This window comes from Ambystoma mexicanum, chromosome 3p (assembly GCF_040938575.1).
Source record: "Ambystoma mexicanum isolate Mex_15411 chromosome 3p, UKY_AmexF1_1, whole genome shotgun sequence".
Taxonomy (NCBI): domain Eukaryota; kingdom Metazoa; phylum Chordata; class Amphibia; order Caudata; family Ambystomatidae; genus Ambystoma; species Ambystoma mexicanum.
In genome coordinates this window covers 191,657,465-191,683,634 of record NC_090925.1, presented here as the reverse complement: position 1 = coordinate 191,683,634, position 26,170 = coordinate 191,657,465, and the positions used below count along the sequence as shown (strand labels likewise).

The 26,170-nt window shown below is 45.8% G+C and overlaps 1 protein-coding gene across 1 annotated transcript in view; it reads left to right on the top strand.

Annotated features, from left to right (window-relative positions):
• LPCAT3 (lysophosphatidylcholine acyltransferase 3) overlaps positions 1 to 26,170 on the top strand; it is a 754,956-nt gene that overhangs the window by 401,058 nt on the left and 327,728 nt on the right. Inside the window, exon 8 of the mRNA XM_069650601.1 lies at positions 22,051 to 22,137. Coding sequence (XP_069506702.1) covers positions 22,051 to 22,137 — 87 coding nt within the window. The remainder of the gene's footprint in view (positions 1 to 22,050; positions 22,138 to 26,170) is intronic.

Below are 26,170 nucleotides of genomic sequence, written 5' to 3'. Positions count from 1 at the left end.
CCACCATGTGTTTTGAAAGAAAATGTACAATTATGGGCTCCGATACTAAAAACCCAATTTGACGAGATTATTCGCTCATCTACTATTCCTCCATCCTGGCTCCAATCGGTTATAGTTCCAATTCATAAGAAAGGTGACAAAACAAATCCAAGCAATTTTCGCCCAATTGCCTTGATGGATGCAAGTGCCAAGACTTTGGCTATCTTGTTGTTACAACAGCTGAAGGCAATTATTAAACAACGGGCTATTCTTTCGATATTTCAGATTGGCTTTCGTGCCGGAATGGGAACTGCTTTAAATGCGACTGTTTTAGCGCATTTAATTGCACAAACGAATATTCCGAACACTGGTCCACTGTACATGGCATCCGTGGATTTAACAGCAGCTTTTGACTGCGTAATCAGGACTCTTCTCTGGGAAAAGATGGACGAAATGGGGTTCCTGCCTCATTTAATTGCAATGTTGGCCAAATTACATCATAACACTTCATACTTGGTCCGCATCAACAGTTCTGGTTCAACAACAGTCCAGATTACGACCGAGGTGGGGGTTAAGCAGGGCTGCAATCTGGCAGCTACCCTGTTTAACCTATACATCTCTGACATTGAGACAATATGGAACGCTGAATTAAGCTTTCCAGCAAGACTGGCACATTTGCGTATCCAATGGATTGCATTTGCAGATGTCCTGATTTTTGATCGAACCCCTTATGGCTTACAAAGAAAATTAGAAATATTTGCAGCATATCTTTTTAAAAACAACCTAACATGTAACGTCGAGAAGTCCAGTATCTTCATACTAAAAAACATGAAAAAGAAACTTCCTAAAAAGCAATGGTCTATAAATGCTATCCATATGCCCATTGCCTTAAATATGAGATACTTGGGGTATGATGTCATTGACTCACCCTCAAGAAAAACGTGGTTTGCAAATTTAAATGTAAAAAAAAATGTTTTAACGACTCAAATGCGGATGGTATTTGTGAAACATTGTAAATTTTCAATGGAACCACTTTTGCAATTCTACATGCTGAAAGTGGAAGCAATTCTACTCTATGGACTTGATTTATGTCTATGTAACATAGACTCAATATTAGACCAAATCCAAGGGCAATTGTGGAAAGCGACTTTGAGATTACCAAAATCACTCTACGACAGGAGTTTGGGAATCTCTGCTCTATCAACTAGGTTCCATTGGCGACAGTTAACAAATTATGGAAAGATGTTGTTTCCACAGCAACAGTCATTGTATGTGGAATTTTTAATTATGATTGGGAAACGTGTTCCTATATCGTTGTTGAAGTTTTCAGAATGTATGATAGAAAAACTGGCGGAATGTGGTTTGGAACCAATAGATCTTGAATTTCGTATGGGACATGTAAAGAAACGCTTATACGAGCAGGATTGGTTAGTAACAATAGAAGATATGCAAGCAAAAAAACTATACTCTGAAGCGGCAAAATTTGCAACAGCGAGACTGCCTCGCAAATCCTATTTGATTAAATTCCCGGCGAACAAACAGAGGCACTCCTACCTGAGATTTAAACTTAATCTGTTCCACACTTTTGAGAAAACCATCAAATGGGAAAAAGACACTAATCTCGGACAGAAACCATGGTGTAGATTTTGTGAGGGCAAAATCTGGATAGAAAATCTAAAACACCTTACCTTATATTGTGAACATTTTGAACCCTTGCGATATACGTTAATTGGTCCACAGGTGTTGGGCATGACACAGGAAGCGAGGGATTGGTGTTGGGAAAAAATTTATGTGGGGATATTCAATGAAGGCAATTGTTCTATTATGTGCATTTCTTGAAAAATTGGAATTGGAACTAGATGAGAAAGAAAAATTGAAATAATTCTTAGTCAATCTTTTTAGTAATTCAAACGTATGAGAAAAGTATTAATTTGCCCTACTCTCTTGGATATTTACCAGAACATGTAACATGACGTGTAACGATTATTTCAAATTATTTTACTATGAATTGATTTTAATAACTGAATTTGATGATGTTGTAAATGTTTGTTAATCAAACTTAAAAAACAACTTTTAATTAAAAAAAAAAAAAAATGCAAAAGACCTTCGATGTAAACCTCTTGTGATTTTCAAATGTATTAAATATTACAACTGCAAGAAATTCAGATCGGTCACTTACTGTTCTTTTTGTTTTGTCAAATCTTTTGACATGGTGTTTAATTATTCAGGCAGGCAGTCAAATCGTGACATTTTTTCTGTGAAATGTTTTTCGAAGAAAAAACATTTTGAGAAAACCTTTTAGAGAAACCTTTTAGAGAAAAACGCCTACATTGTAGTGTTCATTCATCCCTTAGGGGTTAAGCCTTTCCACCCAATAAAGCTCTCTGATTCATACATTGTGTGGTTTCCAGCTCTTAGGGATTTCTTCACCACTTCCAAGATTATTACTTTTAGTTGGGATATATTATGTTTATTCTTATTAAAATGTCATGCCACTGGTGATCTTATATTGTTTGTCCTGATGTTGCTCTTATGTTCATTCCAGCGTTCTTTGGCTTTTCTGATTGTCTGACCCGCATAAAAAATTCCACATGGGTTTTACGCTCACCTGGCTCCCACAGGGGCAACGATCTGAACTGGACAGCTGCGGTCTCCACCAATTTGACGCGTAGGGCCGAAATGACAGACTGGACTGGCCCACCTAGCTTCGTTTGCTTGGCCCGTAGGAGTATTCTTCTGCAAATGGAGAAAGGGAATTCACCACCCGTGGAGTTGAGTGTTAACCCCCACCCCCGCTGTTCTCCCCACTGATCACTTTTAATGTCCCCTCTTATAGTCTCACCTGATGGTTTGGAAAGATGAGCTCTCCAACCTGCATTGAGCACAGGGGCACGTAGATGACCAGTTGCTTCACTGGTTCGAAGGAATTGGTGAGTTCCAGAACAATATTGACTCTGAGATTTCCGGCGAGACGCCGTAAGTATATAGTTCGTAAGAGTTCAAATGTCTGACTTTCACTCTTGTCCGATTCCTTGCAGGTTGCAGCTTGACCCTAGCGAAGAGTTCCTCGTGGCAACCAGTAACATTCAGGTAAGGATTTGTATTATCCAACACAGTCCGATTAAAATAATGTCAGTATGTAACCTGTTGCTTTCTCCCTTATTCAGGTGCTGAGAGAAATTATGAAGTCTCGGGGAATAATGCCTCCGGCGGTAAAATTAGGTAAGTCTATTGTGGTGAGAAGGATTCCCCTTGTTTTATCTCTGTTTCACCTTGCTGTCCTTTTGTTTCCCTTAGGGGCCGGGGTACGACGAAGATGCGGTGGAGGCTTCGCCGACCCGTGAAGAGGAATAGTACCCCCGGCGGTAAAATCAGTCTATGGGGGGTAACTAATATTGCCTCTGTTTATTCCCTTGGCTCACCTTGCTGTTCTTGTGTTCCCCTTAGGTGCCGGAGTGCGGCGGGGACATGCAGAAGGATGCAGTGGATAGTGAAGATGCTGCGAAGGCCGGTGAGTTCAGCGCGGCGCGGCAGCAGGCGAGGCGACGCGACGCGCATAAAATAACTTCTTTCTTCCAGCTCGAAGGTGTAGTGGATCGGGAATTCAGGTAAGGAGCAAAGGTATTGCTCTTGTTCTAACCTTTCTCCTTCTTTCTCCCTCTTTCTAGGAGCTCCAGACTCGAGGCGGGCGTGGCAGAAAACTGTATGCAGACTTGCAGGCACGGTGAGCGTTATGCTGCTGGATGCAGAATAACGCGAAGCGTGTGCTGCTCTTCGGGCATGGTTTAAATAGCCTCCAAAGTAGTCCCAGGTAAGTATTCCTCCTCGACCCCACCTGAGTAAAAAAATAGTCCCTAGGTAAAGTAGTCTCTTCCAACCTCTTTTGGCTTGGAGCTTTTGCAGCATGGTCTGCATCAGGTAAGTTTGCAGCATGGCCTGCATCAGGTAAGTTTTAATCTGAGCCTGGCGCCTGTGGCGCCAGGACTGACTCTCCATATGAGCCTGGTGCCATAGATGCCAGGACTGCACCCAAATAGCCCCTAGCAGGGGTTGTTGGGCTTGCTTGGAATAACTTGATGCCTGCTTCCGGGGTTGCTGGACTTGATCTGGATCCCCGGGGGTAGGCATCATGACAATGGGCCGCTGAGTCCATAGATCACTGATTTTGAATCGCAAGTAGCATAATCATTAAATTTGATTTTTGTTCCATTATAACGGTGTCTTACATAGCCGCCTTTCATTATATTATTACAATGGCTGCAATTAAGGCAAGCAAATATTCCTGTCTTTTTCTGTCTCAATGTTTGTCTTTTGGAGGTGTTTCAGCTTTCACAAGTTGGTCTTTAAAATTAGGGTCCCTCTTATATGCTATGATGGTAGGTTTCGGGAATAATTTGTTCAGTTGCGAGTCCATTTCAATGATTCGCCAGTTTTTCTTGATCATCCTGGTAATGTGATTGCTCTGTCCTAAATACCTTAAAGCATAAATTAAATGCGTTTCCCCAGATTTAATCTTGGGGGTCAGTAATTCATTCCTGTCCAATCTTTCTGTCTTTTCTCTTGCTTTCTCGATGATATGGTACCCTCTCCTTTTGTATTTCTCAACCATGTTTAAGCTGTCCTCTTCTAGCATTTCTGGAAATGATATAATTCTTTTTAGTCATAGAAACTGACTGTATGGTAAATTATTCCGCAAATGTTCTGTATGGCGACTCAAATAATGTAGTGAGTTGTTGACATCAGTTTTCTTATGGTATATGTTTGTTCTGATACCTTGTGGTCCAATCTCTAATTCCACGTCCAGGAAGTGAAGTTTAGGGGAACCAACTTCCATTGTGAATTTTATTCTCATGTAGGGAATTCAGAAATTCTAGAAATAGATCCAAATCTGTTCTAGTTCCTCTCCAGATTATGAAGACGTCATCTATGAATCTTTTCCAGATAATTAGATTCTCCCATCTCGTTTCATTTAGTATTCTTGTACTTTCTAAATAGTACATAAATAGATTGGCATAAACCGGGGCCATTGATGAGCTCATCGAGGTCCCTGAGGCTTGTAAGTAGAACTGATTCTTGCATCTAAAGTAATTATTTATCAAAATGATTTTACTTAGTTCTAATATGAACACTTTATTGGCTTTGCAATTGTTTAAGAGTGTCCATTCTAATGCTTCTAACCCATCTTGATGGGGAATTGAAGTGTACAGACTCTGTATGTCCATGGATACCAGTAGATTGTTTTCTGTGATTTCTGGTAAGTTTGGAAGATTGTTTAAGAAATCTGTGGTATCTTTAAGATACGTGGTGGTGGCCTGTACTACGGGTTGTAAAGCTTTGTCGATGTAAATTGCTAGCTGATTGAAGATGCTATCAGTTCCGTCTACAATTGGCCTTAGAGGAGGAGTTTGTACATTTGTGTTGATTTTCAGCAATCCATAGAATACTGGTGTTCTTTGGTTAGATATTTGTGTCTTGTCCGAAATCCATCTGGAATCTGATGCTTTGTCTAGAGTCTCCTTAATGATGATTTTGATTTGTGTCGTGGGATCTTTGTCGATCTTGATGCAAGTTCCTTCATCCACTAGTTCTTTAATCTTGTTGTTGAACAGCCTTCCTGCCTCTCTGAAACTTGAGGAGAACCATCTCCGGTTCCGGAAGCTCCTCAAAACCTACTCTTTGCTTCTGCTTTCTCTCTCCCTCTCCCCTGCTGAATTACTGACCGAAACTGCACTGGTTTACCTGGCCACCCCTTCTAATCTCTGGCCCAGGCCCTGCTAATTACCCACCTGCACTGCCTCCCTGGCAACCCTTGCACCTGGGGACCGCTGTTCTGTATCCCTACAGTCCCCTGCCAGCACTTATGTCTGCACTTCCTTGCACTTGCCACCAGCTGGCCATCTTATTTATTCTACTTTTCCCATGTACTGCCCTCCCCCCCACCCCCTGCACTTTTCACTTTTTCCTTCTTCCCCCCTTCCCATGCACTTGCGCGATCTGAATGACACCTGGCCTAGTAGGATCGTTGTCTGTTTTCCCTTTGTCCCCCCCTTGCCTCGTCGCGCCTTGAAACACGTGTGTATAGGTGCGTTATAAATGCCATATCATATATTGTCATAATATACCGTGTCCATAGTGACTATCGCTCTATCAATTGAATACTGAAATAACAGTGAGTAGACCACTCCTGAAGAAGGGGATGTGTCTACCCCGAAACGTGTAGAGAAAGAAAACCAGGATTGAATATACTACAGGATATTGATTTGTATAGTGTGGTCAAACACAGCATCGGATCACATTCAATGCTTGATATTGTCTACTCAGTTTCAATTTATATTTAGATAAAATATTATTTTGAATTGAGCACAAATGAATAATTAAGTACCATGGGAGCCAAGGGGCCTCCAAATCCCATTATGTGCTTTTAATTTATTTTTAAATGCACATTCAGCGCACCTGGCGGTGTAGGCCTTTACTCCCCATGCTTCCTCCCAAGCCCAATCCTGCCCCCCTAGCCCTCCCACGCGACCCGATTGGCTGGAGAACCCCATCCAAACAAATACGAAGTGCACGGCGTCCCTGCCGGCACCATTCCAGCCCTCCATGCGGTTCAGGTGAATTGTGCTGCACACGGGAGCCAAAGGGCCTCCAAATCCCATGATGTGCTTTTAATTTATTTTTAAATGCACATTCAGCGCACCTGGCGCTGTAGGCCTTTACTCCCCATGCTTCCTCCCAAGCCCAATCCAGCCTCCCTAGCCCTCCCACGCGACCCGATTGGCCCCTTGCCCCATATTAAGAACCGTCGCAGGGCAGCCCTCTGCCCGGCAGCCCCAGTGGCTAAGGGCGGCTCCAACAGAAGCGGCTCCAGAAAGTGTCTGCAGGTGTCCGCAGAGGAAGCAAAGGAAGACAGCAACCAACAGACACCAACAAAACTAAGTGTGGCTCGGGTGGGGGGGTAGAGCAATCACTCTACTCCAGAAAGCCCTCGCCACTCTATCTTGCCTCTCCATAATGTTAACTGCGATAGAATTACAACACGCATACTTGGAGATTAGTCACCACCTACCTAAAAACATTCTTGGCTGCACTATAAATGTTGCACTGCACTACGCACTAACATACTGCTATGTTATGTTACGTAGCATTTACATAGCGCTTTATATACCATTTGTAGGTCTGCTAAGCCAATGTTAACTGACCTATAGATAACGGTCAAGAATATCACCTTAGACAGGTGCAATAATCGTTAGCCTTTGCATTATCTAGACGACATTGTGAATGTTAGCATGTGCACACACCGAAGGAATTCTTGATTTTAGCATGCGCCACATCTAGATGGAACTGTGGATGTTAGCATGTGCACACACAAGGAATTCTTGATCTTAGCATGCGCCACATCTAGATGGAATTGTGAATGTTAGCATGTGCCACACTTAGAATTGACAACATTAGCCTCCGCCATATCTAGATAGGATTGTGAATGTTAGCATGTGCGCACACAGAAGGAATTCTTAATCTTAGCCTGCGCCACATCTAGATGGAACTGTGAATGTTAGCATGTGCACACACGGAAGGAATTCTTGATCTTGGCATGTGCCACACCTAGATGGAATTTGTGAACGTTAGCATGTGCCACATTTAGAATTGACAAAATTAGCCTGTGCCGTTTCTGGATAGGATTGTGAATGGTAGCATGTGCTTACACAGAAGGAATTCTTAATCTTAGCATGCGCCACATCTAGATGGAATTGTGAATGTTAGCATGTGCCACACTTAGTCTGAATCAACCTAGCCTGCGTCGCATCTAGATGTAATATGATTGTTAGCATATGCCACACTTAGATGGAATCCTTTAAGCTTAGCCTGCGCCACATCCAGATAGAACTGTAAATGTTAGCATATGCCACACTCAGATGGAAATCTCAACTTTAATTTGTGCGACATCTAGACAGAAATGGGTTTTTCTTTGCATATACCACACTCCGAGAGAATTCTTAAGTTTAGTCTGCGCAACTTCTAGATAGAAATGTGATTCAATGATTGACATGCGATTTACCGAACATGGACCACCCAGCGCACAATCATGAATCATTAACCAACTCACTAACAATCTCAACCCTCTGCATACACCTCTCAAACTCTAAACAAACACAACCACAACTCTATAGCACAACAAACCGCACAAACCTCACTACACTGCAACAACAAAACACACATAGGCCCTCATTACAACCCAGGCGTTAAGGGGTTAACGGCGCCGTAAAAGGTGGCGGCGCCGTTAATCCCTTAACGCCTGATTACGAGGTCCCTTTGCGGGTAAGCAGGCGTTAAAAAACCAACCCGCAAAGGGACCTAGGAGCTAATTACGGCACCGTAATTTACGGTGCCGTAATTAGCGCCTTCCCCAGTCCCATTGAGCCCTATGGGGCAAAAATGGGAATGGGGAAGGGCCATGGCGGCATGGGGAATTACCGCCCCGCCAACCTCGGAATGGGGCGGTAATTCCCCATTCCGCCATGGCGGAGTCGGTAAGTTACCGGCATGGACCATGGTGCTACTAGCACCATGGTCCAACGCCTGGGTTGTAATGAGGGCAATAGACTTGCACAACAGTACACGACGGCTGCCGAACGGAAAGCACCCCAAGCCCAGTCAACAGACCCACCGGACTGAGGCCGCCAACAGCACATCACGGCCCTCTTGCACTTTTCCAGCCTATTCCCGCTAACTCGCTCCCCTCCCTCCCCTCTTTTTTACAGAGCCGCCAGAGCGTCAGGGGACCACTCTGGTGGTCATAGTGCGCGGTACAAATATCCTTTAACATTAACATACCAAAAAATTCATTAGATCGACCAATACTTGATGAAATTAAACACTTGATCTATTTTTATGGAAAACTGTAGTACGAATGAGATTTGAATTCACTATATCTTATTAATAATAAAATCAATTAATATTGATTGTCTATACGATACAAATAGGGTGTGCAGGGGACGGGAGAGTTCCACAAGATTTAGGAGATTGTAGGAGGCCAGCCTATTATGGTGAACAGATTGATTTTAACCATATCCAATCAAGATAGGGTAGCAGAGTGGCAAGGCTTATTCTCAGGAGGGGTGTGAGAATGTTTAAGGATACAATGAGTCCAGAGATGGCAGCACCAATAATTCCAGTTTCAGCTAGTACAAAGATGTAATTATTTATTAGGTCTTTACAATAACACACTAAGCAAGTAAAAACATCTAGTCAAATATTGTCACACAAACGCTTATCATTCACCCATAGGAGATTTAGGAAAGCATTTGTTTCAATAACCAGTTCAACAAAGGTAAGTATTCAGATGCAATAGAATTAGCAAAGACATTTTAGAATAATCCTAGAACAGCTTACCTACCTCTTATAAACTCCAACCGTAAGAAAGTTTGGGGCCTTTTGCCCAAATGTCATAAATTCCAAAGTATATAATTCACATGTAGGTTAATGAAGAGATGGCAATTTCAGTGGTTATGATTAAGAGTCAAAAAGTAAGATCAAGTTCAGGTAAGTAAATGCACTCCAGGCAGACTCTAGAATTAATCTAATAAGGGATCCTTGGCCAGGCCTCCACCAACCAAAGTCAGGAAAGGGTGATTTTATGGACAGTACTTTACACCCATGTAACCCTATGCACGGCGGGGGGGTGGACATGAATGTAACCCCAACCACCCCCGACTCCAATTTCTCCAGCAACGACTGTTGGTATTCTGGATTCTGGTGGAGACAGTCTTCTAAGCTTGGTCCGATTGAGAAAGGCCCAGGGGTCGCTGGTGTAGAAGTTACTTTTCTATGGATTGTCCTCTTACGTGTTCCTCAACTTATGATGTCTCCTTCCAGTGGTGGCCTCGTCTGCTCTCGAGGCATTTGTTAGCCATGGTAGATGTTGCATGCACCTCGCCTATTACTTCACTTCCGTTTTGGCTTCGGATACGCTGTGATTTCTGTTGAGTATCGACTGTTATTTGCAAAAATATCAACCCCACCTAAAACAGGGTTTAAAAAGTGCGTGGATTGTGGGTCCAAGATGTTGATCACGGACCCACACACAGCATTTGCTATGGTTTTTTTGGGATTGAGCATAAAATGGCAGACTGTGGTTCCTGTTAGTTGATGACAGGAAAGGCACTGAAGGAAAGAAAGGGGAAACTCGCTGCGGTTAGGCCACCCCTCCCCGTAAGTTCCCATCGTCCACTCCCTCGAAAAAAAGATAGACGAGCGAAGTTCGGGGGATGAGTCACTGCTGAGAAAGCGTACAAAAAACATTCATGTCACTGTCTTGATAGTCAAGGAAAAGATCGAAGAGGTGTTGCAGACCATGAAGGTTCTCAGATTCCTCTCCCGACCACAGGGTACACTGCCCAGGTAGGTCAGCTTCTAAAGCAAAGATGGAGGCATTCTGTCTTCAGATTACGGTTTTCGAAAAGGCGGCCCCTTTGAAGGAACTGTTGAAGGGCCACAACCTTGTCGCGCCTACCAAGGCTGATAAGGCATCCAAAGAGGTTAAAGATTGCGTGCCCTCGAGGCAAAAATTGTTGACCCCTCGAGAGCCTTTGAGGCTTCGGGTCGAGGAAAGGCCTAGTCCTCTTCTCGATGACTCCTTTTAGTCGTGGGTCAAGACCTTCGAAGGAAAAACCTTCTGCGTTTAAGTCGTCCAAACCATTGACGTCTTCCAAGGAGGTGGAAAAGGGCTTTAAACCCTTGTATAAAAACGTATTTTGTTTAATTTGATTTTTTTAAGTCTCCAATTTTTGGAGAGGTATAGACCTCAGATTAAGACACGCCACCATTTGGCCTAGAGTATGGGACGCCAAGTGTTTGAGGAGTCTAGAATAGAGAATCTTGATGAGAATTTGACAAGTGCAAGTGGTCTAGACACCTCACCCGAGGTAGACTTTGCAACACCTGACCCAGCTGAACATGCTGAAGCATCATAGAGGCGGCTAATGAACAGGGTCACACCTTGGGTGGGGGATTCCTGCTACTGTATCAGCAGGACGATCTAACGGATATATTGGGCAAGGGTCCAGAAAGGGACCCTATCTTGCCTTTCCACTCTGCATTGCAAAGGAGGGTTGTGGCAAACTGGGAGTCGCCTGACACTAATCCAGCTGTCAAATCTCTCACAAGGAGGTACAAACCATCTAGTATTGACCCTGACTTCCTTTCAAAACATCCAACACAAGAGAGCCTGTTTGTGCATGCTGCTACATCCACGTCCAGGGCAGCAGCTTACCCTACAATTCTTCCTGATGGGGACGGCAAACGTTTGACACCCTGGCAAAAAGGGTATTTTCGGCCAGTAGCATGACCCTTATGTGAATTACCACTTGTGCACTGGTTAAGTGTGAATTACCACTTGTGCACTGGTTAAGTGTACTCCCACTTTGTGGGATGGAAGTGTGATGGCAGCTGATACATCCTAGAGGAAGAGGAAAGGCATGGCTTCCTTAATATAATTACGGATGACAAGGCAAGTTATGATATATTTTATTTGCATTGCGCTTATACACAAGTGTTTCAGAGCGTGACGAGGCAAGGGAGGGGAACAAGGGAGGCCAAAACTATTTTACTAGGCCCAGTGACATTGAGAAAGCGCTGGGGTGAGGGAAGTGGGAAAGTGCAAGGGGGAGGGGAGAAGAGGAAAGTGCTAAGCAAGGGATAAAAAACACTTGGTAGTGCAGCCAGCAGGGTGATGAGTGCAGGTTTTAACGCGCAGACAAGGGGTGTCTAAGTGCAGTTAAGGGGACCTTTGGGTTGCAGATACAGACCCAAGTGCAGGGTTGCCAGGAGGAAGTGCTGGTGAGTGGGTGGGTCGGCAGGGACCTTTGCCCGAAATCAGAGGGTAAGCCAGGTGCAGGGTACCGAAACAAACAGATCAGCAGTTGGGGGGAGGTGGGGGATTGAGAGCGAAGGCAGAAGCAAAGAGGAAGGCTTTGAGGTGCTTCCGGAACCAGAGATGGTTGTCCCCAAATTTTAGAGTGGCAGGGAGGCTGTTCCAGAGGGAGGCCCCAGCCGAGAAAAGAGATCTACCCCCAACTCGTTGCTTGGAGAAACGACTGACCCTGAGGGAGATGGAGGTGGGGGAGCGAAGCGCTCGAGTGGCAAGGTATTTACGGAGGGAGAGTTGAAGGTACTTTGGACCCAGGCCCCAGAAAGCCTTGTGGACAATGCAAAGGGTCTTTAATGTAATCCTTACAGCCGCTGGGAGCCAATGAAGAGATTTCAGGGCTGGAGAGATACAATCCAGGGCTTGAGGCCAAGGACAAGTCTCGCACTCCTATTCTGGATGAGTTGCAAAGGGCGAAAAGTAGAAGCAGGTAGATTTAGAAAGAGGCTGTTGCAATTGTCAAGCCTAGATTGAACCAGAGCTCGAGAGACAGTTAGCTTCTGGGGGGAAAGAGAAAAAGAACAATACCACTGAGGAGGTGCAGTTGGTAGTTTGACTTCTTGGAGACGTCAGAGATGTGAGGAGAAAAGGAGTGGAGTCAAAGATGACCCCGAGGTGCTTATCCTCACAGCAGGGGATAGGAAGAGGGCCAAGGGAGGCAGACCAAAGAGAGACAGGAAAGGAGGGTGCAGATGTGCCGAGGGGGAGAATCTGTCTTGCTGGCATTAAAGCAGAGATCATTGACGATACACCACTCCTGGATAGCAGACAGTCTGAGATGAGAGAATGAGAGGAGAGGAGGTGGCGGCAGGAAGCCTGAAGACGAGCGCAGTGTCATCCGCATAGCACTGAAAGTTTGAACGGAGAGCAAGGGATGCCAGGTATTGGTTGAACAGTCAGGGAGAGAGGTTAGACCCCTGAGGAACACCACAGGTAGAGCATGAGATGGAGGAAAGGAAGGACTGAAGATGGACCTGGGAGGGTCGATCAGAGGGGAAAGAGGTCAGCCTCGCCGTGCCTGATTGGTGATGCCCAGGTTATCATGGAGACCGTTGAGCTGGATGGCATGGTTGACCCTATAAAATGCAGAAGAGAGATAGAGTAGGATGAGGATAGAAGGGATGTTCGTCAACATTGCAGAGCAGGTCTTCACGGATGTTCAGGAGAGCAGTTTCTGTGCTTCTGGCAGCTCTAAAGCCAGACTGATGGTCATGGAGACAACCAACAGAATCGGTGTGAAGATTAAGCTAGGCGATGGCCTTTCCAGGAGTTTGCCTAGGAAAGGAGTGATGGAGATCGAGCGATATTTAGCAGGGCATGAGAGGTCAGCTGTGGGTTTCTTGAGAAGAGGCTGCACAAGAGAGTGCTTCAGAGGGGCAGGGAAGGCTCCAGAGGCAAAGGAGAGGTTACAGAAGTCGGCCAGAGCAGGAGCAAGGGTTTCAATGTGGTCCTTGATGGTTTTAGACGAATAGGGAAGAACCTGTTTTGACGAGACTTTCATATATCGGACTTGTCTAGCAACCTCATCAGGGGTGAAAAGAGGAAAGGAAGAGAAAGTGGGAGGGGGGCAGCTGTGGAAGGGCCGGAGGTAGAGGGGAGAGGAGAGGGTGGACAGGATGTCCTGGGTCTTTGAGGTGAAATGAGAGGCAAGGGCCGTGCAAAGGGCCTGGGAGGCGACAGGAGAGGTAGACTGCAGCAGGGTTGGCCAGCTCCTTGCAGATTTTTAGAGTTTGGCCAAGTTGTTAGAGGCTGCAGAGAGGCAGCCTTGGATGTGGGCTCTCTTCTTAGTTCAGACAATGAGCCAGTAATGCCTTTGGAGCAGGCGGCAGGCCAGTTTGTCAGAAGATGTACAGGTAGCCAGCTGTTTCCTCTCAGCCACCCTACACTCTCGTTTAAGGGTAGCAAGGTCAGAGTCGTACCAAGAGTTGCACTTGGCTTTGGGCTTCAAGCCGATCCTCATGACAGGGGCCAGAACATTCAGAGTATCAGAGATAGAGGAGTAGAGCATGGAAAGGGCTGTGTCCGGATGTGAGTCAGCCATAGGAGGAGAAGGAGAGAAAGTGGTGGCAAAAGCCTCAACCGATGCACATTTCATGGGTCAGATGACTGAGAAGGTAGGTGGCAGTGTAGGAGTTGGCTTGGCCTGATGGGTAAAGAGGGAGAGATGGGAGGAAAAGAGGGAGTTGTCACTCTAGGAGAGGGGAGTGGTCAGAGGGATGGAGAGGGGGAGGTCAGAGCATCCATGCCCTTTGATGGCACAGTTTTGGTAACGAGGCTATTCTTGTAAAATTGCAGCTTTCCAAGGCGCAGCCAAATCCTTGAGTGACGCTATAAGACAGCTTCAGCCTTCCCATCTGACTACTCTGGGATAGATAGATGGAGGGTGGGGGTTGGCCCTTTCACTACTATACTTCCTTTGGAAGGATGAGGGTTCAGGCCAGTCAGAGGCCAAAGAAAATTCCTTTGTGGTGGACGAGGAAAAAGTGCAAAGTCCTCCCAGGCAGCATCTGTTTTACCTTCAGCTGCTGCTTCAGCTGCCCAAAAACCACTGAGACCTTAGTCCACAGGCCTGCGGTGGGGCGGGGGGAGGGGGTGTATTACTTCCGATCCTTTGGCATTGCAAACAGTGGCCCAGGGTTACTGCCTCCCCTTTTTAAAAAAAGCCTCCGGATCATGCACCAGGGATCCACCTGCGCAAAACTCCAGATCCGTTCCTTTTTCAGGAGGTTTTGCAGCTAGAGAAATGTGCTATAGAACCAGTACCAGTGACGGAAAAGAAGAGGGTGGTATTAGCCTTACTTTTTGATCCCCAAAATGGACTGAGGATTGAGACCCCTTTTGGACTTGAAATACTTTAACAAGTTCCTCGGGAAGGACGAGTTCAAAATGGTTAACCTTTCTCAGATCCTTTAGGTCAGGCTTGTCCAACCTTTTTGAATGTGGGGCCGAAGCATTAACTTTTTGTCACCCGGTGAGCCGGCGAGCCAAAAGTGAACACCCTCACCCAAAGCGGTATATTCAAAAGCGATGGTGTGACCTTTGACATAATAGCATCACAGGCATAGCCATGCAGTCCCAAAGATAGCTTTTGGTGTCGGGCAGTGATCAAAGGTTAGTTTCTTGTGATTTCTTCCAGTGTGTATGTGTTGATATTTCTCTGAAATAGTGGGGGTGACCGAGCATAGCGAGGGAGCTATAACGATCTAGGGAGGGTTTGGGTTTTTTTTTTCCAAATATGGCGCTGAAATTGTGCATTTTACAGCAGGAAAAGTGACCAAAAAGCCATAAGTTTACAATCAGTTCTAAAGGTGAACATGTACATTCCATGTCACCAACAGCAGACAAGAACATTGTAGAACACAACACATTTTAATGATCAATGTGTCCACAGTGTAAGACAGCACTGTCACTGATGTGTGTGGGCTGCATACCCCGGATCACTTGCTCACTTCTTCAGTGTGAAACTCTGGCCAAGGCAGTACTGTCCCAATGGTGAGAAGTGTATTTTCACATTAACTATGCTTAAGCACTTTGGGTTATTGAATAGTGCTGCTACATTCTAAGTAATTACATCCCTTTATATTAGCTCTTGTATAACCACAACAGTGTTGATTTATTCTGATGATGATGAAGATGTTAGACTTGCTCAATAGTTCTGGTTCTGTATCATTAAATGTACTTCAGATCTTCAGAGTCTCAGGAGGATAGTTCAGTGGCAATGTGCTCGCCTTGAAAGCAAGACGACATGGAGCAACACAGGTTCGATCCTTCTGGGTATATCATGTGCATTATAAATAACCAATACAAATAAATAAATCTGCTGAGAAGTTCTTGGGCCTTGACAATAAGAGTGTAGCAGCTCAACTGAGAAGTGCTGATGTTGTCCCATCAAAAGTATAGCAGCCCCACTAAGATGAACTAGCATTGCCTCAACAAAAGCATAGTATTACAATTTTATATAAGCCCTTTTTAGCAAGCTAACTGAGGAGTACCAGCATTGCCCCATTTCAAATATGGCAGCTCTAGTAGAAAATAGATTACACAGCCCTGCTGCTGAGAAGTGCTGTTACTGTCTCTTTAAAAAATACAGAAGCCCATTACCTCTGCACCATTAGGCCCTGTGAGTACTGTCCCATTGAATGCTATTACACTGAACAAGGTCAACAGTGGCAAGGTCCATGCTGGGTTCTATGTGATAATTCTGCATTTTGAAGAACAAATACAAAACAGACCAGTTTATTTCGGCCGATTTGTGTGGTCAAAAGGCCAAATTATCACATTCTACTGCCCACCCTGCTAAACCCTCAAGAAGGTGATCCCACCTCACCCCACACTCCCACCCTCTCCCACGCTGTTACCTTCCTTAGAATTCAGGGGAGTTACATCCCTCAACACCTCTGCTCCCCGCCCATAGCTAGCATTCACCCTCACCACGTACACACTCAGAAACATGAAAACAGTCTCATTTGCCCTCTCCCTGCCACCTCCCCCCGCAGATGCAATGCAAGAGGGGTGCACAGATGTACAAATACATCCAACCCAAAACGATTTTTAGAAATTGAGGGACAGGCTTGCTTTGCATCTGTGCCTCCATTTCTAAAAATCGTTTTGGGTTGGATGTATTTGTACATCTGTGCACCCCTCTTGCATTGCATCTGCGGGGGGAGGTGACAGGGAGAGGGCAAATGAGACTGTTTTCATGTTCCGTGCACACAGATGTAGAAGTATACCCAAACCAAAACGATTTTTAGAAATTGAGGGACAGATGGAAAACAAGAGCCTCTTGCTTTGCATCTGTCCCTCAATTTTTAAACATTGTTTTTAGCCCGGCTTTCACCCGGGCCGCCAGAGACGCACAGTATGGATGGAACAAAGGGTCATCCATACTGAGTCTCTTCTCTGGCCTGGGGGTGGGGGGGAGCACCTGCGTTCTCGGCGCCCCTGAAACCGGCCTGGTTTATATATTTATTTGTTCAATGTTTGTCGGGTCCGTGGACCAGATTAATTTCTTTATTTCTGAAATGTTGTTTCGACCACCATTGCATAAATAAATAAATTAATCGGGTTCACGGACCTGACAAACATTGGGCAAATAAATATATAAACCGGGCTGTGGCCTGTTACTGCCTCTGGTTCCCCCACCCCCTTTTTAGGGGGCGCCAGAGGCAGTAACAATCCTCCGCCACAGCCCGGTTTATTTCTTTATTTGTTCAATGTGTTCTGTACAGCCTCGCGGGCCACATGAAATGGCTTGGAGGGCCGCATTGTGGCCCGCGGGCCGTATTTTGGACAACCTTGCTTTAGGCCCTCCAGCTCCAGGATTGGGTGGTATGCCGGTCAAGTGGCACAGCGAGTAGAGCGCCCGCTTTGACACCCGTGCAGAGCCTGTTAACGCAGGTTCGAATCCCGGCGGGGCCAAACTCAGCCTTTCATCCTTCCGAGGTCGATAAATGAGCACCACACACCGTGGGTAATAATAAGCAGCGCTCAGATACCTGAGGGTTTGTAGCGCTATATAAGAGCCTAATTATTATTATTATTATTATTGGATCTTCAGGATGCTTACTTCTGTGTGCTTATTCATCACAAGCACCGTAAGTATCTGAGGTTCGCCGTTGGCGGTTTTCACTATCGGCTTTTGAGTTCTGCCATTTGGGCTCCCTTCAGCCCCCAGGGTTTTCACCAAGTTGATGGTGGTGGTGGTGGCAGCAAGTCTCAGAGGGGGCAAGGGAGAGAGGATTCACGTGTACCCTTAACTGGATGATTGACTGATCAGGGCCTGTTCTCCCAAGCAAGCTCTAACATCTCAGCTTTGCCTGCGACTCTCTTTAGACTGGGCTTCTCCCTCAACTTCAAGAAGTCCCACATGATACTCTCTGAGGCTCCAATTCATCTGAGCGGTCCTGGATGCTTCCTCTGGGAAAGCCTTACCACCCGAGGTGAGGGCGCAACACATTTGGCAGATGAATGTCAAGTTCCAGAATGTCCAGCGCCTTGCAGGCTTCGATTTTCTGAGGTTGCTCAGCTTCATGGCGTCCTGCATTTTCCTGGTGCCAGAGGCTCGATCGAGAATAAGATCCATTCAGTGGGCCCTCTGCTACCAGTGGTCTCAAGATGTCGGACCTACTTCAGGTTCCGAGCAGGGTCACTCTGGATCTCCTTTGGTGGGTTTACAAGGACAAAGTTCTAAAAGGGGAACCTTTCTGGTAACCTTAGCCAGAGACTGTAGTTACGGATACCTCTCTCACGGGTAGGGATCCCATGCCAACGATCTGACAGTCAGTGGTCGTCGTTCTCCATTTGAAGTCCAAACTACACATCAACCTTTTGTAGCGGAGGGCAATCGGATTAGCGCCAAAGGCCTTCCTGCCCTCTGTATGGGGAAAGAATGTCCTGATAATGACAGACAACACAGTGGCCACGTACTATCTCAACAAGAAAAAAGGTGTAGAGTCACTACCACTATGCAGCGAGGCAATGCAGCTCAGGTTCTGGGCACTTCGAGAAGGGATCTTCCCTATCAGCAGTTCACCTAGCCGGAGAGAACACTGCAGCAGACACTTTGAGCAGGTGAAGAGCTCTTTAAGGACTTTCCTGAGCTAGTTCCACTCGTGAGTCTAGCTCAGGAAGTCGAGATCTTCACCCTTTGGGGAACCCCTCAAGTAGTTCTGTTTGCGGCCAGTGTCAACGGGAAGTTTGAGCTGTTAAGCTCCATGTAATTTCCTCCGGGAGTATCTCTAGGCGAAGTGTTCGTGGTGGATTGGGAGTTTCCACTCATGTACGCGTTTCCTCCCATCCCCGCCATTCCTCACATTATCAGGAGGTTGAGAAAATTCAGGCAATCTGTGATCCTGATTGCTCCAGATTTGGCCAGGAAGATGTGGCACCCGGACCTTCTAGACATGTCCATCTGCCCTCCAATATGGCTTCTGCATAGAGAGGACCTTCTCTCGCAAGAGGCGGTGGGGGGTTGGATTCTCCATCATGGTCAAAACTCTCAACTTTAACGCCTTGTTTCTGAGAGGTTGTGATGTAAGGATTGGGTCCTCCCTAAAGACGTGATGGAAGTTTTGCTTTCAGCCAGAAGGCCTGCAACGAAATCTCTATCGTTGCCATTGGAAAAGGTTTTGCAGCTGGTGCAGAGATAAGAATTTGGACCCTTTTATGTGTGATACACCTATGCTGTTATCTTTCTTGCTACATTTTGCTAATCTGGAGTCCAGATTGATACTGTGAATGGGTACGTGTTGTCGCTATCCATCTTTAAGCACACGCCTTAGCAAGCATTTTATTTCAAAATGCCAATTGTGGTGCAATTCTTGAAAGGGCTCACAAATGTACTTCCTCAAGTCCCTTTTGTGGTTCTCGTTTGGGATTTAAAGTTGGTTCTGAAATACCTTCTGTGCGCTCCCTTTCAGTCTCTTCATTCTTATCCGTTAGGAAAACTGTATTTAATGTTATCCTTAACTGCCATAACGTGGTCATGCAAAGCGGGCGAATTGCAGGCTCTGTTATGCAAACCGCCAGTACCACCTTCTTTAAGAAGTAAGGCGTTTTTAGAGTCGACACTTATCTTCCAAAGGTGGTTTTGGAATTTCAGCTCGGAAAACCGTTCTTTCAACCTTTTACCCTCCACCTCGCCCCGATAAGGAGGTGGAGGGACTTCCATCGACTTGACCCCAAAAGGGCTTTTTGCTTTTACATCGATCGTATGGCAAAGGTGAGGCAATACTACCAGTTTGTTGGGTACACTGGACACAGACTAGGTCTGGCAGAGACAGAACAAACCTTAACCCACTGAATAATTCTGTGCATCACTGTATGCTATAGTTTAGCCGGGGATGACGATCCTGTGGGCTTGCGAGCACATTCGACAAGGTGTGGCCACTTCATCATCGGCTTTGCAGAGAGGGATGCCGGTACAAGAAAGCTGTGTGGCAGCCACTTGGTCATCTTTACATACGTTCACAAAACATTACTGTCTATACTCTGCATTGGGACTGGAGGCAGGATTCGGGAAGGCTGTGCTTCACAGCATTAATGACAAATCATACATACAAATCATACATACTTACTCCAGCCCCAGTACAATACTGCTTTGGGAGTGCATCATAAAATGAGGAATACGTGGGAGGACACAATCCCTTCGAAGAACTAATTACTTATCACAGGTAATGTTCTTACGACTGTATGTTCCTCCCACGTATTCCTCATCGCCTCTCCCATCCTAGTCCTCAGTAGAATTTCCATGTTTTTATACCTTTTTATTTTTTCAGTGCCTGGTCCTTTTGACCTCGCAGAGTCTGTTATTCTGATACTGGAAGCTGAAAAACTAGGACCTGAAGTAACTGGTGCGGTGCGTACTATATATACCATGGGTACACGTCGGCCTCGAGAGCGAATGGAGGCTGTTGAGGGACATCGAGTTGATGACGCACAGCGCCCTCTACCAAACTTATTTTTCAAAAGTAAATGACGCTGGATAGAGATATCATAAGGTGAGGGGTATGCGGGAGGAACATCCAGTCGAAAGATTACCAGGGCAAAGTAATTTGATCTTTCGGTTTGGGATATCATTTGGATCGTTCATAGTACTTGGTTCCAGTCCGCTTTCAGCAGAACACCTCAACAAAAAGATGTAAGCCACAGCACACACCTAGAATGCGATGGAGACTGATTGCAATGGGTGTCACCATGGTCAGGCGGTAACAGGTCATCTTCAATGGATGAACATAGCAGGCTCTGCATAGCTTCTGTTGATGCAAGAAGGCTGACAAACGCAGACGTCTTGTTATAAAAGTTGAAGTTCCTCCCTGTTGCAATGATCCACTTGGAATGGTGACAGCTGCAGCAAAGGATCGCAGTAGTGGGCTAGCATGTCCACCGGTTCATCCAAGGACCCTTTCAAACTCAGATCCTCTAGCAGGGATCAAGACCGGTTGTTCCTAGTGGCCCAGTCTTCGAAGCACTGATCAGGGTCTTCGTGTGACCAGAGGAGCAAGGCCTCACTGGAGGTGGTGTTGGTCCGCTGCAGGGGTTGCCCTCTTGTCAATTGGCTGCTCCTCTTCGTACATACCTTGATTCCGACAGTCTTTTAATTGGCTGTAGGATCACTCCTTTTATCCAAGATTTAGGCTGGGAGTTTGCCCAAGCCCAACAATGGTAAGGATCTGCTCTGTTCAAACAGCAACACGTTCAGGCACCCAAATGTGTACTGGGACCAGAAGTCCAGCCCGCACATCTGGGCTCACACACAAACTGCCACTTTGCCTGTGAAAGTAGCAGCTGTCCCTGGGAATGGGCCTTCTACCAGAAAAAGGCCAAAGAACAGTATGACCAAAGGACAAGCGGAAATCTCATGGCACGGCCATCTTGGTATGCTAGCCACCCGTAGTTAGCCATTCTGGTAGTGTGGTCAAGTAAAATTACCAAAACACAGTAGAAAAATAGCAGCTGCCACCGGCTCGTCCTAGGCACATTGTAAAAGTAACTAAAAAGCCAATCGAGAAAAAGTTATGAGGATACAAGGTATCTTAACCACACTTCACTGTAGGCAGATGTGTGCAATTATAACAATGCAAGAAATGTGCAAACAGCGCCTTAGTCTCTCAGTACTGATAGTCTTAGGGACTAGTCAGTTTCTCCATAGGGATGAGCAAAAGGACAATGGAAGTAAAGAATAAGACTTGATTTGCTTTCAAAAAGTCAGGACCGGGTTCAACACCAAGCAAAAAGGAAAGGGTGTCCTATAGAAGTCTATGTGAGGAAAGCTGCAAAAAGAAACTTTCCCAACAAGTGCTTTATACACCTGTATCGAATCAAATAGCTACTAGAGAAGAAAAAGTGTGTACATGAGGGAGCTGCAAGGGGAATTGCAACAGGGAGATTACAATATGGCTTTGGCAAAGGTCCTCGTTTGAGCAGACCTACATTAGCACAACAGGGGATCCCATAGTCAGTCACGGTATTTAATCAGAGAGTGAGACTGGTGCCGCTATAAAGCCATCTGTGCCATGCAGAAGCACTTGCAAGCCTGTTTGTCAACATGATGTCTAGCTGTTCTATTGTTAGTTGGTAGAGATTTTCTGAAAAACGTAGATTTGTTACCACATGCTATATAATTAATTTCCTCTGTTCTCTTCTCACAGGATCAGCCTTTCTGGTTCCGCTGTGTTTACCTGACCTTCTGGGGCAAGATTATACTCTACAAGTATGTCTGCTGTTGGCTGGTGACGGTGAGTTTGAGAAAATGGGTGGTGGTGGTAGAGCACGGCCTTGTCTAGTGAGAGAGCTAGAATGGAGCTACAATCAATGTATTAAGTGCCATCATTACTATTTCATTGTTACAGTACTGTTGACTCTGGTGTTTGTTTTCGGCTGCATGCAATGTAGATTTGTTGTGGATTTATTTGAGTTTTAAAAAATTGTTTTTGTATGTTATGGGAATCTTCCTCTTGCGTTTGTGAATCACACGAACGAGCGCTAGATGATGACTCCAGTTTCAGGGTCATTGAAAGTACTGCTCTGGTATCGGTCTGAGATCACACTGAAGGAGTAGTGCTCCTAGGATCTACAGGTATTCAACATTTCAAGACCAGAAGAAACTACCACATCTGCGTTACAAGTCCCCAGTACTTTCTGCTCCTACAGGATATGTTCCTACTTGATCCTGCATGACTAAAATAGCTGTCAGCCCCAGGAGCCAATCTGCTGAAAACCTAGTTGGAGGCTTAGCCTTATAAAAGGACCAGGAACGGAAACATTAAGCAAAGGCCCATGGCACTTCGAGCAACCCCACGCTTTCCTAGCCATTGCTAGTGGATCACACCTGATATCTGAACCTACAACATTGGCTACTAGTTGCACTGTACCCCAGCAGCAGGTCATGGTCTATCTTTACTGGCCCCCAAATTCGACTTGCCTGCATAGGTCTTTTTCAACACTCTAGTCTTTAAAGTCAAACTGGAAAAATGTTAGGTAATGTATGCAGGCCTCCAGATAAGCATCGTTCGTACCAGGCCTTTTTACACAATCAAATCTTGCAAATGCGACCGATTTGATGTTTCTGTGCGCCTTTATTATCGCACCTTTGGAGAGCAGAGGGCAGGTGACTTGACAGAAACCAGAGAATCTTGATTATCGGTCTGGATGAAATCGCAGGCCCGTAGGGAAGCCGCCTGAACACAAGACATTTGGCAACAATATTTTCTGAAAGACACAGCAGACACTGAGATAACAAATGGTTCCTTTGTTTAAGTTCTACTGTGTTTTGTATCTAGAGTCTCACAGCGAGAAGTATGCATACATGTTTATTTTGGTTCCATGTTAGTGTCCTGTCAGTAATGGGGAGTGTCCTTGGTAACAAAGATTGTTCTTTTTTTAATAGTCCATGCTTGCATTGCACGCAAGTTTTTTTTTCGAGTTCAGCGTTCTGTGCATTTATCAAAGGCTGTCTATAGGGTGTGTTCATACACATTAGTGTTTAGGAAAAGGCTTTCACAAATATGCATTGTTTGAAGCCAGACATATTTGTTACACAACTGTTTTCTTTCTAATGTGTTGTCTTCATTTTCAAGTCTATTCATGTTTTGGTTGCCTGTCGTCGCATACATTTGGCACTATTTCACACGCAAATCACTATTACTCTTACAATTTAGTTTACACTCTAATTGTAAAAAGTATGGAAATCACTCCACCTCAAAACTTTGAGGCATGGGTGAGTATGGAATGTCTAGTTTAAACATCCACCAACCTTAACTTGGAGCCAATGTGGTAAATGGTATTATAAATGGTCGGCGGCATCCGGGCCCTTGCTCAAGTTTGAGTGATTGCTATTACACCAATCACATGTTTCACAGCCTTTCAGACTGAGGACACACAAAACCTCGCACCGCCCACGCGCACACGGAATAAAAAAGACATCACTGTTGAGAAACTCTTACCACTCATCCTCCCATTATTGCACGCAGCTTCAGAGTCCTGCACTGACCCCACAGCATTAGTAGACACTTATAATCGTGTTATGCTAAAAGCCCTTAAAGGAGAGTTCCGGGACTTTTTTTTTATTGTCCCTACGGGTCGGCCATGTGTTTGTAAGCATAAATCGGTAGATCGTAGGAAACTTTCCTATGGACCTTACCCGACTTTTCGCCCCTTATCGCACTCGAAATCAGCCTCCATTTTGTGATAATCCTATCATTCCGCCGCATCGACCTGGCTCACCTGCCTTTGCGGCACTAAATCAAATCCCCCGCCCCTGAGCCTGACATCAGCAGACGCGTACTGCCCATTTCAAGCACGTCTCGTGTCAACAATCGCTGCGCCTCAGCTATTGACGTGTTGCCATGGAAATGGCAGGACGCCTCTTTCCCCAATAAGTATAAACAGACCGTTTCACAACATACAGCAGCAGATTTTCGATTCCATTCCTCTCTCTGTGTTACTTTGAGTATTCTGTGACTCGTTTCAGTGCTCTGGTCAGCTACCTTCGCCGCTTGTAGCCCGTGTGAACAGATACCAGTACCACCGCTATAAATTATTTTACTATCTTTACCGCACAATGGCCACAATAATGCCGTATATGTACGAGCCCGAGTACACAGAGGAAGAACTACTGGAAAGGCAAGCACGCGAAAACGATGGGGATTCGGACGGCAGTTGGGAGGACCAGTCAACGGATGAAGAGCCTGGACCATGTCGCATGGACGGCGTCTCCACCTGGTGCACGTGCAATCGGTGCGAGCTAATGCCAACTGAGGAGGAGAACTGCTGCTGCCGTGAAAATTCCGGGTGCTTGGCCTACATTTCGGAAAGCGAGCAAAGTCAGCAGGAAGGCGAGCAAAGTCCGCAATGCATCACCGAGCTGCCAGAGTTCAGGGAAGCCTGCCTCTCACGGACAGTGTTGAGGATGATGATGGTGCTTATGCACGAACTTCGTGGCACTGTTCGTCCGCGTAATCCGAGTAACGAGTAAGTATACTCTGTTTGTGATGTCAGTGATGCCACCACTATTTCATGGTCGTCTCCCACATATAAAATTACATTTACATCTCATTGGAACGCATGTAAATTGGTTCCATATAGTGCATTTTCTAGATATAATTTTTTTCTAAGGAAAATGACATGTGTTACCTGAATCGACATTGATAAGAAAGTTTGGTCAGTTTAATACAGTTTGCATCTTTTTTTTTCACAGGTGGTACAGGCTGGTGGCCTATCGTTGCTTCACTTGGTGGCTTCACGGGAGGCTCGGACACCGCGTTCGGAGAGTAATACCTGCCTGTGCGGTACTTGCCATTAGACAACATTTCCCCAGTGACAGTGGACAATACCGCGGATTTTCCCTCGATGTGCTGCAACCTCAACTTTACAATGTGTAATGTTTATTATTTATGTTTAATTAAAATCTAAAATAAAGCCCAACATATATTTTAACAATGGTTGTTTTGATTTTTTAAATGAATCTAGTGTATATTCTCCTGGGAGGGTGAGGTATTTATAAACTCACCCCCCTGCCTTCCATGTAGTAGATCCTGCAGCCATCCTCTTACATTCAGTTAGATGGCCTCTCCTTGGTGAGGCCCTGCGGCAAACGGGTCTTGTCTGCACGACCACCGCCCCGATCCACCCCCCGCCCTATCAAAGGCAGTTCGCACCGGGGTACTTGAGCTGCTGGCAAGTGGAGCTGTCAGGGAGCGATAAAGGCCAAGAGGTGCCAAAGACCATGTACACTTCAAAGTGGTCTATAGAGCATGGGTTTGTTGTTCCCATGTCTACCTCCAGACCCCGTGTCTCCTGCCAAGCATCCCCCTCACGCTGGACGGCCCCCTGCAATCCACATAAGTGTGTCTCCATTCACGAGTCTTCCTGTGTCTTGTCTGCACGACCACCGCCCCGATCCACCGCCCGCCCTATCAAAGGCAGTTCGCACCGGGGTACTTGAGCTGCTGGCAAGTGGAGCTGTCAGGGAGCGATAAAGGCCAAGAGGTGCCAAAGACCATGTACACTTCAAAGTGGTCTATAGAGCATGGGTTTGTTGTTCCCATGTCTACCTCCAGACCCCGTGTCTCCTGCCAAGCATCCCCCTCACGCTGGACGGCCCCCTGCAATCCACATAAGTGTGTCTCCATTCACGAGTCTTCCTGTGTCTTGTCTGCACGACCACCGCCCCGATCCACCGCCCGCCCTATCAAAGGCAGTTCGCACCGGGGTACTTGAGCTGCTGGCAAGTGGAGCTGTCAGGGAGCGATAAAGGCCAAGAGGTGCCAA